This window comes from Pseudorasbora parva, chromosome 6 (assembly GCF_024679245.1).
Source record: "Pseudorasbora parva isolate DD20220531a chromosome 6, ASM2467924v1, whole genome shotgun sequence".
NCBI classification, from domain to species: domain Eukaryota; kingdom Metazoa; phylum Chordata; class Actinopteri; order Cypriniformes; family Gobionidae; genus Pseudorasbora; species Pseudorasbora parva.
The window spans coordinates 15,308,353-15,320,845 of NC_090177.1; the positions used below are offsets into that span (position 1 = coordinate 15,308,353).

The window sequence follows — 12,493 nt, forward strand, 5'->3', positions numbered from 1 at the left end:
TTTTGTGAATTTTATATTGTATATTTTTATGTATTGTTTACTACAAAAAATACAAAAATAATTTTAATAATAATAATAATATTAATAATCGTAAAAAAACAATTAAATGTATTTAATTTTTTTATTATTAAATTTATATAATAATACATTTAATCTGTTGTGTTTTTATATTATATTTATTATTATTATTATTATTATCATTCAATATGATTTATATTTAAATAACAACAACAACAATCCATTTGATTCTTATTTAAACATTTGTTATACTATTTATTATTACTATTAAATATGAAGATTTATATTTTAATAATAAATCAAATAAATCAAATTATTTAAATATTAGTGATTTGTATTTTAATAATTTTTATAGTCATTATTGTAAAATATAACAACCTAATATATAAGTAAAATATAAGTAACATCATTCAAAGTTGTATTAGGTTTTTGGTTTGAGTTAGTCTGTAATAAATTATTATTTTTATTTAAAAAACATTTTTAAAAAAATGATTGTATTAATTTTCTTAAATTGCATAAAAAAATGGTTGCAGCAGCAATGATTATTGAATAGAGCACCCCGTAAACTCTCACGCTCTCAATACACTCACATTATTTATAGCATCTCGGAGCTCATATGAGTGCTGATGTATTTCTATATGTGGACGGGCATTCTGAAACATCTATTAGAAGAGCATGCATTGGCCTGAACTGTCTCACACACACATCAACACACACATGGGACATTAGCCCTTGAGCCTGCAGTAATGCTGATGGCAGAGCTGGGGCTTTGGGGGCAAATTTTGCACCGAGTGAAACAGCATTAAAAGTTTCGGGCAGCCTCTCAAAAAGTTTAGACCTGACACAACAGCCCCTGCTGCCCCACAGCATCAATCCAGCATCAGACACGGAGGGCTAACTAGCCTATTCCCTTCTCCCGCTCTCTCTTTCTCTTCCCCTCCATTTTTTTTATCCCTTCTTTATCTCCTACCCTCCATCTCTGCTTCAGCAGTTGCCCACGAGCCTCTCTCTCTTTTTCCTCTGTGTTAAATGCAAGGGAGCTCAAAACATCAATCACCATCAAAGTCAGTGCATCTGGCCCTGGCCGTAAATGAGCGGAAGATCCCGGTGCAGTGTGGAGCGTGCAGGATGGTGGAATCAGCCAATCTCGGAGTCATTATCCCAGACAACGCCCAGAGAAGCGTGGGTGCCCCCCAGTTGGAGAGCGTGGGGTTCGCTCCAGCCCAACTCCTGCTTCCCTCTCCCTTCATTCCAGGGCATGCAGCCTTCCCAGTGTGTCAAAAGCATAAGATAGTTTCTCTAATAAGGGCTTCTATAACTACTGTCTGGGAACTGCTATGATGAGAAGACTTTTCTTTGATCTGTGCTTAAAATAGGAATGTGCAAAATTACATATCTACAATTACAACATTGACTAGCTGGTGGGTTGTCTGGAAAACTAGTCGACTAATCAGTTAACAAATATTTGTAAACTTAAGCTAGTTCAATGCTAGTTTAGATTTATTCCTGTGCTGGCAAGGCTGAATAATCAGCATCATTACTCTTCAGTGTCACATGATCCTTCAGAAGTCATCATTTATTTCTAAAATGTTGATTTGCTGCTCAAGAAACATTTTTTTATTATTATCAAAATTATCAGTTAAGCCTCGTTAAGTAGTTAGTACTGAATATTTCAAATCTTAATTTTGCAACCAAGGTAATGTCTGAGTGTGCCTTTTTGGGTGTATGTATAGTCATCAAATAGTCCTAAAAACAATATCTAAAATCATTTTTTACATAAATAATGTAATGAGCAGCAAATCAGCATGTTGGAATGATTTCTGAAGGATCATGTGAGACTGAAAACTAATAATGATGCTGTAAATTGAACTTTGCCATCACAATAATTTATTTGTCTCTAGTGGCCAGTCGATGAATTGCAGTTTAAGTCACTTCCGCGTTGGCTTCAAGTGAGGCCTCGGGAGGTTGCCGCTTGGTTAAAACGTTCAAATAGAAAAAAAGCTAGATTAAATTGAAATATTTAACTATATTAATCGGTTTACTGTATTTTAATAAATAAATGCAGCCTTGGTGAGCATAAGACGCTTTCAAAAACGTGCAGGCTTGGGTCTTGAAACAAAAGGAAGGCCTGGCAGAAAAAGTTTGGGAACCACTGGCTTAGCGTATGCTTAATTGCTGGAGTCTAATTAAATGCAGCCCAATTATAACAAGGTTGACTGCGTTATATTTCACACCTCTAGCGAGCAACGTCTGATCTGACGGGTAACAAGCCTTGTGCAAAGAACAATATTATCCAGAGGTGAGTGACTCACCTCAGCAAGTGTTACTTGTAATGTAAACTGACATGTTTATTGTTTAAAGGAATAATTCGAGCAAAATAAAAAGAATCCTCCGTCATCCTTTAAACACTCTCATAACTGTTTTTTTTTTTCCTCTGGGGAGAATTTTTCTTCCATATTATATATGTTAAAATCATATGATACCAAATCCATGCAATGCATTCTGTGAGGAAAGATTGAAAATCTTCCCTTCTGCTGTAGAACCGAACACATACGTGAATGATATTTGAGAGTTGTGGCGGAAGGGAAGATTTAGTGGAGCAGCAACTTAAATTTTGATTTGTATATAAGAACACCATTAACATTCTACTTTTGCGTTCAACAAAGAAAAGAAAGTCATACAGGTTTGGAACAACATAAAGGTGAGTAAATTGTCAATTTTGATTGACCTCTGACTATGACAACCCCCTTTTCCTCCATAAAGTGCATTATAAATAAAATCTATTATTATGATTTATTAACCTAACATATTTCTTATGATCAAATCTGTTTTCATGTTCACCTCACCCAGTGTGTAGAAAAGGGAAAGCCACATTAAAAGCCAATCTCTCTTTCCAGCAGGTAGACATACAGTCTCGCCTCTGGCCCACAAAGTGAACAAATATTCTGAGGCTTTGTGCGCACTGAGAGCGATGTTCGATCCATTGATCTAGATTTTGTTTACCACCTCCTGCTTTTGTGGCAATAATGCTTATGTGAAAAGTTAGACAAAGACACAGCATGCAACTGAGTGTCTGCACTCACAAAATTGCTTCATCAAACTACATTGAAAACCCCTTTTCTTTAAAATACTCAATTCAGAAAGACTCAAGAAAAAAAAAACACTGCAAGGCCAAACAACACGCACATTTTCAAACATGACCTGAATAGCTGTTCTGCTAAGTAATAGCAGTTTAAATCAACAGAAGGCACTTGCATTCAACAGTTAAGATATAGCACGGATTAGTGGAGGTGAGGGGAATGAGGAAGTGAGAGCGATAACCCACCGGCAGCAGCATGCGGCATGCCAGATCCACATCCTGGTACTGTGAGCTGTTGCCATAGCAGTGATTATCACACACTCTCTGAGTGCAGTGTGTACTAGTGAGCCAGCAACCCATCCACACACACACACACACACACACACACACACACACACACACACACTCTCCTTGCGACTGAGGGTGTGATGGAGTGGAGCAATTACTCTACTGTTGCCTGGCTACAACTGAACATTAAAAGTAAAACTCCTGGAGAATTAACACCTTGAAAAAGTACACCTTTACTGACAGCGCTGCAGTGAGGGTGCCGCGAAACAACACACAACACATAAGCCACTGGAACGCACCCTAATGTTCTTCCAAATCACTATGATTTTCCTTGTAGAACACAAATAAAAGTGAAAAGTAAGTTATTTTGAAAAATGTTTGGGTCCAAACAACATTCATTGACTTTCCATGTATGGAGGTTTAAAAGAAATCAAACAAAATCGCCCCTATACCCTAGCTATGGTGTTAGAAACCAAAGTGGGCATTATTGAGTGCACTCAGTCAATCCCACAATGCACCGCAGTAATGAGTGTACAACCAATGTATACACAACGGCTAGAGACATTGTGTGAGTTGCATAATCGCTGCTGAATCGGTCATCATCAAATTGTTTAATTAGGTTTTATACGTAGTTTTCATTACAGAGTTCAAGATAAATCTTTTAATCTTAATACTGGAGCTGTCAGTTTGCTAAATTCCGAATGATTATTACACATCAAGCACAAACTATATGCAAAAGCGGCAACTCTTCCGGCACAGTCAGTGCCTGAATTCGCTCACTTGTTTTCATTCACTCCCTTAAAGGGAACTATATTAGTTGACTAATGGAGGGAACAGTGAATGAGGGTAGGGACAATTTTGGAAATCCTGAGTATGGATGTGCGATGTACATCGTCTGCAATAACATCATAATTGTTGTTTTTAACGATGTTCGATCTGACATTGTCGAGTGCACGCGCAGACTAGGCCTACATAACGTAGGCTAGTCTTGTAGATTTGTCAAGTGTGGGTGCGTACACTTTCACTACATGTTGGTCTATATTTATATCATCTAAGATAATTGATAAATATCACACAAAGAGTGCAGTTTTTCTCCATGTATCAGCATGATAGCAAATTGATATTGATTTTATAAAAGTTTACTAAACAAGAAGGTAATGTTAAGTAACTTTCATTTTAGACACCATATTGCCTTTTGACTTGCTGCCACATACTGGCGGTTTTAATGTAACATTTAAAGTACCTTTTCATGTTTTAAATAATTTCAACGTTTTATGTTTTAAATATCAAAACATTATTTATGCATAACTGCAGGTTATTCATTTGTCACCTCTGAGCTGTATTAAACTGCATTAAAGGTCATTAAATGGCACTTCAGATGCAGCTTCTGTGTTTCCCATAAAAGGTTAAAATCTATTTACACTTTTTGGATTATTTCTGTCATTGCTGTGAACGGACCACGGATTATGACGAATATCAAAAACTTTAGGAGTCATCTAAGCACGGCAGTCCTAAAAATATTGTCTAATTATCGTTATCAATATCACAATTGATATTGTCAATATCACACAGCCCTAATCCTGAGACATTTTTCTAAATACCTTTTTGTGTTGCACAGAAAAAAAATGAGGGAGAGTAAATAATCACAGCATTTTCATTTTTGGTTGAACTATACAAGGTTTCTTACACCAATAACAATCAAAATTGAGTTTTGCATGACCAATTTACACCCCCCTCTCTCTCTGATCATTAAGGTACATTCACACGGGCAGCAAATGATAACAAAATTACTAGAAAATTACTCTCTTTCAATGAGATTTGACAGTTTGAGGAGATATGAGCTACAGACCATTGATGAGAGTTCAACTCTATGCAAATTCGCTGCAATGCAATGCAGATGCCAATGGGCATTTACATTTATATTTATGCATTTAGCAGAAAGAGACTTGCAGTGCATTCAAGGGATACATTTCATCAGTTTTTGTATCCCCAATCAATTAAATCCATGATCTTGGCATTTCTAGGGTCTTGCTCTACCAACTGAGCTACAGGAATGCCTAATAGCAATGAAAGCGAGAGCGAAGTTCACATATTACTGTGCTTGAAGCTGTATACTAATGTCAAGTAGGACAGCTGCTGGAAATCAACAGTACAGCAACTTGGCAACCTCAGAGTGAACATCCTCTAGAATCAAACAAGCTTTAATTGTTACTGTATAATTAAAGGCCAATTTACACTGCATAACAGAAGCCATCTAACATGGACAATTGCCAGATTACAGTACGGCCCTTCTCAGAGATTCCACGAACCAACAAACTAACATTTTAAAACCGACCAATGCCAACAGATGCCGACAGGTGTAACACACATATACCATGAAACCCGATGTCGGTGGAGTGTGAATTTCCTACAAGATGTAAATCGAAAACGACTTGGGTTTCAATATTTCCTCCTATTAGTGAATCGTACATCAGAAAACATTTAATATGAATTCATATTTTTAATAATATTCAAAGCCTTCAATGTTCAATGTCATGAACAGTCATATTTCAAGAAACTACTTATCTGTTAAGAATTGTATTAACATTAAAGGTAGGGTAGGTAAGAATGATCTAAAACACTTTTGTCCAAATTTGTTTAAACTTTCTTTATATGTCAATACATAATTAAAAGGTAAGTACTCTGAAAAAGAGAGTATAAAAATCGAGTGACTCTAGACTTTTTAATCTACAATAAACACCGCTCGTTATTTTCGTTCGGGACGAAACAAGTGATTGGCTTGGGCAACTGTCACTCTCTCTCGCCACCATGGCGACCACCCCTTTCTCTACAGGATCTGCCCACATGCGCGCACCCCGGCCCTAGGAAGAGCAAAAGCATTCAAAATTCACAGTGCCGGGTTTTGCCATCAGCGGAAGGCAAACAATGCAAAAAAAGCAAGACAGTACAAGAAAAGGCAATGCACAAAAAGTCTTTGGATAAACAAAGAAATCAAATGCGAGTAAATATATGCGTGGCTTTCCAACGATGACGAGAACTGAGGGACCTCAAGGGGCTGAAAAGCGACTCCTTGATGGCTGTATTTCTGCTTGACAAGTAATCTTTCATTTTGATTATACTTTTTTTTTGGTTATGTTTTCATGAAGCATGTATCACTAGCACACGTAGCTACCTAATATAGCTAAAATAATATTACTTAGCATAAAGTTACAATGTTATACACTTAGCCATTAGTAAAGATGATAAATACTCAATATGCTTAGCTCAAGTTGATCACTGTCATGTTGAATTTCGCAAAATTTAACTCTAGATAACAAAATGCATATGTAAAAGCTAGTACACCGCGTCCAGGAACTTATTTTAGAAATAAGTTGGCTTTAGCTACCACTAATCAACAATGCTTTCATCATGGAAAGTCTTACATGCAAAACACTGTATATGAATCTTACACGAAATTCATCTTCATCACAGTATAACTGATGTTATTGGAAAAACATGTATCAATGCTACCCATTTTTAGCTTTGCCTTATAAATATAACTAGCTCGTTACTGTATCAAACTAAAATATATTTTAATATTTACTAGTAATGTTATTCTAGCTTGATAGCGAGTACTAAAATACATCTTATTTGTTTATATTCATACTGATAAAGTTAGATTTTTTATTACATGTGATTCTGATATGATGTCACGACATGCACTACGCTCCTTCTTCTATGCTTGTCTCAGGTAAATAATGCGTCTTTCAGCTGAGTTCATGTGTTTTGGGGGCCAGAAGGGAGAAGGTGAAGTGAATGGAAAATAATGTGCTGTCTTTAAGAGTCGTGAGTGTCATGAGTGTCTACAGACACTCAATTTTTATATTTTCTTTTTCTGAGTACTTTCATTTTAATTATGTATTGATATATAAAGAAAGTTTAAACAAATTTGGGAAAAAAGTTTTTAAAGAAATTCTTACCTACCCTACCTTTAATATAGCATTATATTCATAAAGTACATTACATTGTAAATTAATGTCATTATAAAGTGCTAGCGATATATTTCTATTTAGTTTCATTAGTATATTTATATAAGATTGTTTCATATTTATAGATGTAATATTTCTAATGCCTGCTTAAAAAGTATATGCTTGTTGAACTGTGATATTTTAACGTTTCCGGTAAATAAATGAACTTCAACACTGTTTAAACAAAAACTAAATCTTTATGGTTTCTTACCTTTTTAGCTGCATTGATGCACTGCATGTACTCTTTGGCCAGGTCTGAACACTGAAGAGTCTGCTCACGGTTCTCTCTATAGCAGTTCAGGATCTGTGCTTGCAGGTTCGAACACACTGGCTCCACATTACGCGGCCTGTGGAAAAGGTCATGGGTCAGTGAGTAGGAATCATGAGGGCAAAAGTGTCTAACTTCTACAAAGGTGGAGGGACATTGTTGTACACATCCTGGCAGGATTGAGCAGGCAGTGACAGTAAATATTTTATATGAAGCGTAACCAAAAAAACAGCGGTAAAATACAGTCGCACGACTCACTCATTTCCTTCTTCCCTCCCCCTCCCTCTCCCACCCCTCCCTCAATTTCGCTCTTCCTGTGGATGGTTTAGTAGAATGAATGAATGCGAGGAGACAGGTTAAACTGAATTACCGGCAGAGTGGATATTCATTAATAACACCAGTGTCAAGAGTGGCAGTGACTAGAACAACTATGATAAATAACCCAGCGAGCGGGAAGGAGGTGGAGGCGGTGAACAGACCCGACAAACTCCTCTGAACATCTGTACAGTAGACCCTGAAGGCAAAAAAGAGCGGCAAATAACCTGTCATTCATCCTCACTTCAGACAAACACCTTCACTCAAATTAATAACGCGAATCCGAACCGCCATTGTTGAAATGGCGGTTAAATGGCGGTTATTGACTCAAATAATGTATGCGGTGAGATCTGAGCAAGTATCGTTGCTAAAAAGCGTAAGAAATTTGTGCTCAAAGCACGAAATGTAATAATACAAGCCAAAAATGAGAGTTTATAAGGCTAACTGTCCTCAATGCCAATTTGAAATCCAGGCAAGCTATTGTTAGATTAAATTTAATTAAAATTATGGATTTGAATCATGTACGTGGTGTTTCATATTATATACTAAGAAAATAAAACCGCAACCACAAAAGGTTTTAGTAAGATTTTAATCCAATCAATCTGGCTGTCAAATGAACAAACGATATACTAGCTAGTTTTCACTCAGATAATGTATCTGAATAAAAAAAATTGAAAACTCAAATGGCCAAACTGATAAAAGATTGGCTATTTTATAGCAAACTAATAGCACACAATCAAGCAGCTATTGTAAAAATATATAAATATATATATTTAATATTAAAATTTACCATGTATGTATTTAACCATAAAATAATATCCAATTAAATAAAGATTTGTCCAAGTATCTTTGCTAAAAGGCATATTCTAAAGCAACAAAATTAAGCAAAGAAACAGTGTTTGAGTGGTCCATCAAATCAAGCTATCATGCAAACGGCCAATTAACAGTAATGATGTATGTAGCATTTAATAATTTAATCTAAAGCAATACCATCACTTTTACAGTGACCTACCTAAGCATTGCACCAAAGAAATTATTGATGGCTTGACTGATAAAACAGAATGTATGTTGAAAAGTTTAAGTAGTATTTATTTGTTCAACGCATATCATAAACCAACAAAACAAGGATTTATAGTGCAGTTTATCCACTCAAGCTAATAACTCTTGCCGTCAAGTTGACGAAAGCTCAGCTAGCCAGGTGTCATGTTAAATATCACTAGACTGATTAAGCAAAGGGAAGCCGTGCATCCACCTCCAGCTTCACCGTGACTGCGGCTTTCAGACGATCGACTGACATCCTGCTTAATTGAAAGGCGATTTAGAGCCTCAATCTAGCTTAGGTTTCACTAGCAAGTTCAATTAAATCATCAACGATTGCCATCATACTGACGCAGGGTAGAGATACGCCAATCCGTCGATATCCTTTCAAGCAGGGTTGTGCGTCTTATGGTCGTTCAGGGAAACCAGATGTGTCCGGATAGAGAAAAACAAGGAAATAAACTTCCATCAATGGAACATCTGTGCAACCACGTATCAGATCCCATACTTTTATCAGCCGCCGAAAGCGGTTTATGTTTTAATTACCCTGCGAAAGGAAGAACGACTACTGTAGTCACATTCTTTGCTCCGGCTGATAAGAAACTCTCCTTTAATTTAAAATAAACTGCCTTCATCAGGAACAGCAGAGGCTTCTGATAGAGCAGAGGGTTTATTAAAGCAGTCTGAAGCAGAAAATTGGCTTGCTCAAACCCGGGCTGAACAGAATTGAACCAAATTGAAGGTGAGGTCTTTAATAAAAATATTAGCTGAGCTGCTTACGAACTGCTGTGCTTTGAAGAGCAGAAACCATGCCTGTTTAAGGGACACTCATTTCCTCATTTCACATCTGTAAATAAATAACACAGCATTTAAAGATTAAATGTTAATTACCAGAATTTCGTCTATTATTTGTAATCTCCTTAACGGAGCAGAGTGCTACAGAACAAAGCGCGACTTCAGAAACCTTTCCGAGAAGGAAACGCACAAAGCGTAATTCAAAAATATGGAAATGAAATGCAAAGGAAAAGCAACGCAACTACAAAAGATTAAATTAGCTTAAAACACATTCTGTGTGTAGGAGCATGTGCTTGTAACTTGGAGAGACAAGCTCATTATTCTGATGCTAAGGAGCCGCACGCTAGCTGAAAATTGGTAGATACCAAAGACCGCGCAGAGGTTTAGCTTCCGCTCGCTCGTTAATTATTTCCAATCAGCTCTTGATGATAAGAGAAAACAAGACTTTGGAATTACCGGAAATCTCGGCGAGCCGTGACTCGAACTCGGATTACCGTCTGAATGCTTGAGAAACTGAGATAAACAAATAATAGCGAGAGGAGAACACAAAAACACAAAATCAAACTTGATATAACACGTAGGCCACAAGGTTTTATCGGCTCACAGTTCAGCTCGACATGTTTTCTGAATCAAGGGTCTAAAATTAACTAGATTAGAAGCACCGCTGCCTTGACCTCACTCGAGCTCAGCTGGCAGATGAGAACCTCGTCTTATCTTGTCGACTCTCCTTCCAGGGGCTCGCTCGCACTCTGACAGCTTTTCAATTGACTGAACACAGGCTTTCTCCCATCTCCTCCTAGACCTCATCCCTCCACCCTCCCGTCCAATCTCACCTGTAGGGGCCAGGCGTTTTTCCACAGCGATGGACCCCACTTAAACCTGACAGGGCGAGAGGAGGATGGGAAGAAGAAAGAGATAAAGAGAGAGAGAGAGAGAAAGTGCTCGGAGGGATCTGACAAAGCTGATAATTACTCCTGTAGGCAGGGTCCGCATTTGCTAGACCGACGGGCCCGAGTTCTGCACCTCTCTCCAGGGTAACGGTCTCTGAAGTGCTGAGGAGTCACTTCTCTCTGCCTCTAGTCAATCACTGCGCAGAGCTCAACAGTCACGCGCGCTTCCGTAACCTTCGGCCCACCGCACGGAGACAGGTGTAGAGAGGAGATGTTACTCTGGCGTGACAAGGTGAGGGGTTGTTGGGGTGCGGGAGCTGTCGGACATGTCCACAAGACACGAGGTCACAAAGCAGCAGTGCAGAAGTCTCTTCCTAAAAATCACAACTTGCAGCACACCTGGAATTCTCCATTTAGGTTTCTTTACAAATGTATGCGTTTATATAAATGTAAAACTGTCAAATGATGACCATTTTTTAGTCAACTTAATTGCGTGACATGCCAATCCAGTAATAACATGAATTACATTAATACATAGGTGATAAAAGCTCCTAAATTAAATTCAAAAGACTTTATATTAATGCAGGGGTTCCCAAACTTTTTTGTCAGTCCAACCCCTAAGATGTAAAATATGTACTTGAAGTACCCTTTTGAGATTTTAAGTTAATATTCTAAAATATAATGGCAAATTGGTATGTTCACCATTATCCGATGCCAATAATAACAATAATCATTATTAGTGGTGGCAGCAGTAGTAGTAGTATATTGTACTTTAAAATAAAAAAAATTATATTTAAATCATTATAACAAAATAAATCTGCTGCCTGTGAGTTTTTTCATCTCACAAACCTATTTGGCGAACCCTACATTAATGTGATCGAAATATTTTATTTAAAAATGTTTTTATGATAAACAGACTGTGGCTATTTTTTTTTTTGCATTATTTCCTCATTTTAATATTAACACTGATATTATTAATATTAGTGAATAATGCATAATGTATAATAATGCATTAACATTACTATTCTGAAACAAGTGCAGTTATTGCCTACAAGCTACCATATTTTCTGTATATACTGAATACACTGCAAGCTCGCTCTCGCTTATATCCAAGGTAAATCATTAACACCATCACCACTTACATTACATGTGTTTTATTGAACAAAATACATTACAATCAGCTAAAACGGTTCCTGCAGGTTACTTTTCTGAACAAGAGCTCCTGAGTCTGTGTTTCTCACAATGTAAATCGTGCCAAGTTTGGCGCACACGCACACAAATAATACTGCCAATATTCAATAAGCAAAGCGCATCTCTTAAAGGGGCCACACTATATTCCTACTCATGGAATATGGACGTCCTCCGGTTATGGTATGGTGCGGTACTGGAGCGCTCTCATGTCCACATGACAGCTTTCACATTACCAATTTTTCATACAAACTGTGCCCAGTTCTGAACTAAACTGCCAGTGTTAAAAACTCGCTTTATTTATATTCTTAAAATGAGAGAAATCACTGCTTATTCTAATTTTTTTACTTTTGATATATGTCTAGTAGGGGTGTAACGATACGCGTATTCGTATTGAACCGTTCGGTACGAGGCTTTCGGTTCGGTACGCGGTACCCATTATGTACCGAACGGTTCTCGGACTAATTAATTAGACTTGGAAAAATAAAAAAGTGTGTGAAATATTATAACATGCGTTCAGCAATAACCAAAACGACATAACAGGCAATGCCCCTGACACCGCCGAAGTGAAAAAAAAAAAAAACTCCAATTATGTTTTAAGCTGCTC

At 37.2% G+C, this 12,493-nt stretch overlaps 1 protein-coding gene across 3 annotated transcripts in view; it reads right to left on the reverse strand.

The window, feature by feature from the left end:
- Positions 1–12,493, reverse strand: part of chchd6a (coiled-coil-helix-coiled-coil-helix domain containing 6a) — a 110,500-nt gene that overhangs the window by 22,011 nt on the left and 75,996 nt on the right. For all 3 annotated transcript variants that reach the window (XM_067445764.1, XM_067445765.1, XM_067445766.1), the window contains one exon: positions 7,604–7,739. In XM_067445764.1, the coding sequence (XP_067301865.1) occupies positions 7,604–7,739 (136 nt within the window). The remainder of the gene's footprint in view (positions 1–7,603; positions 7,740–12,493) is intronic.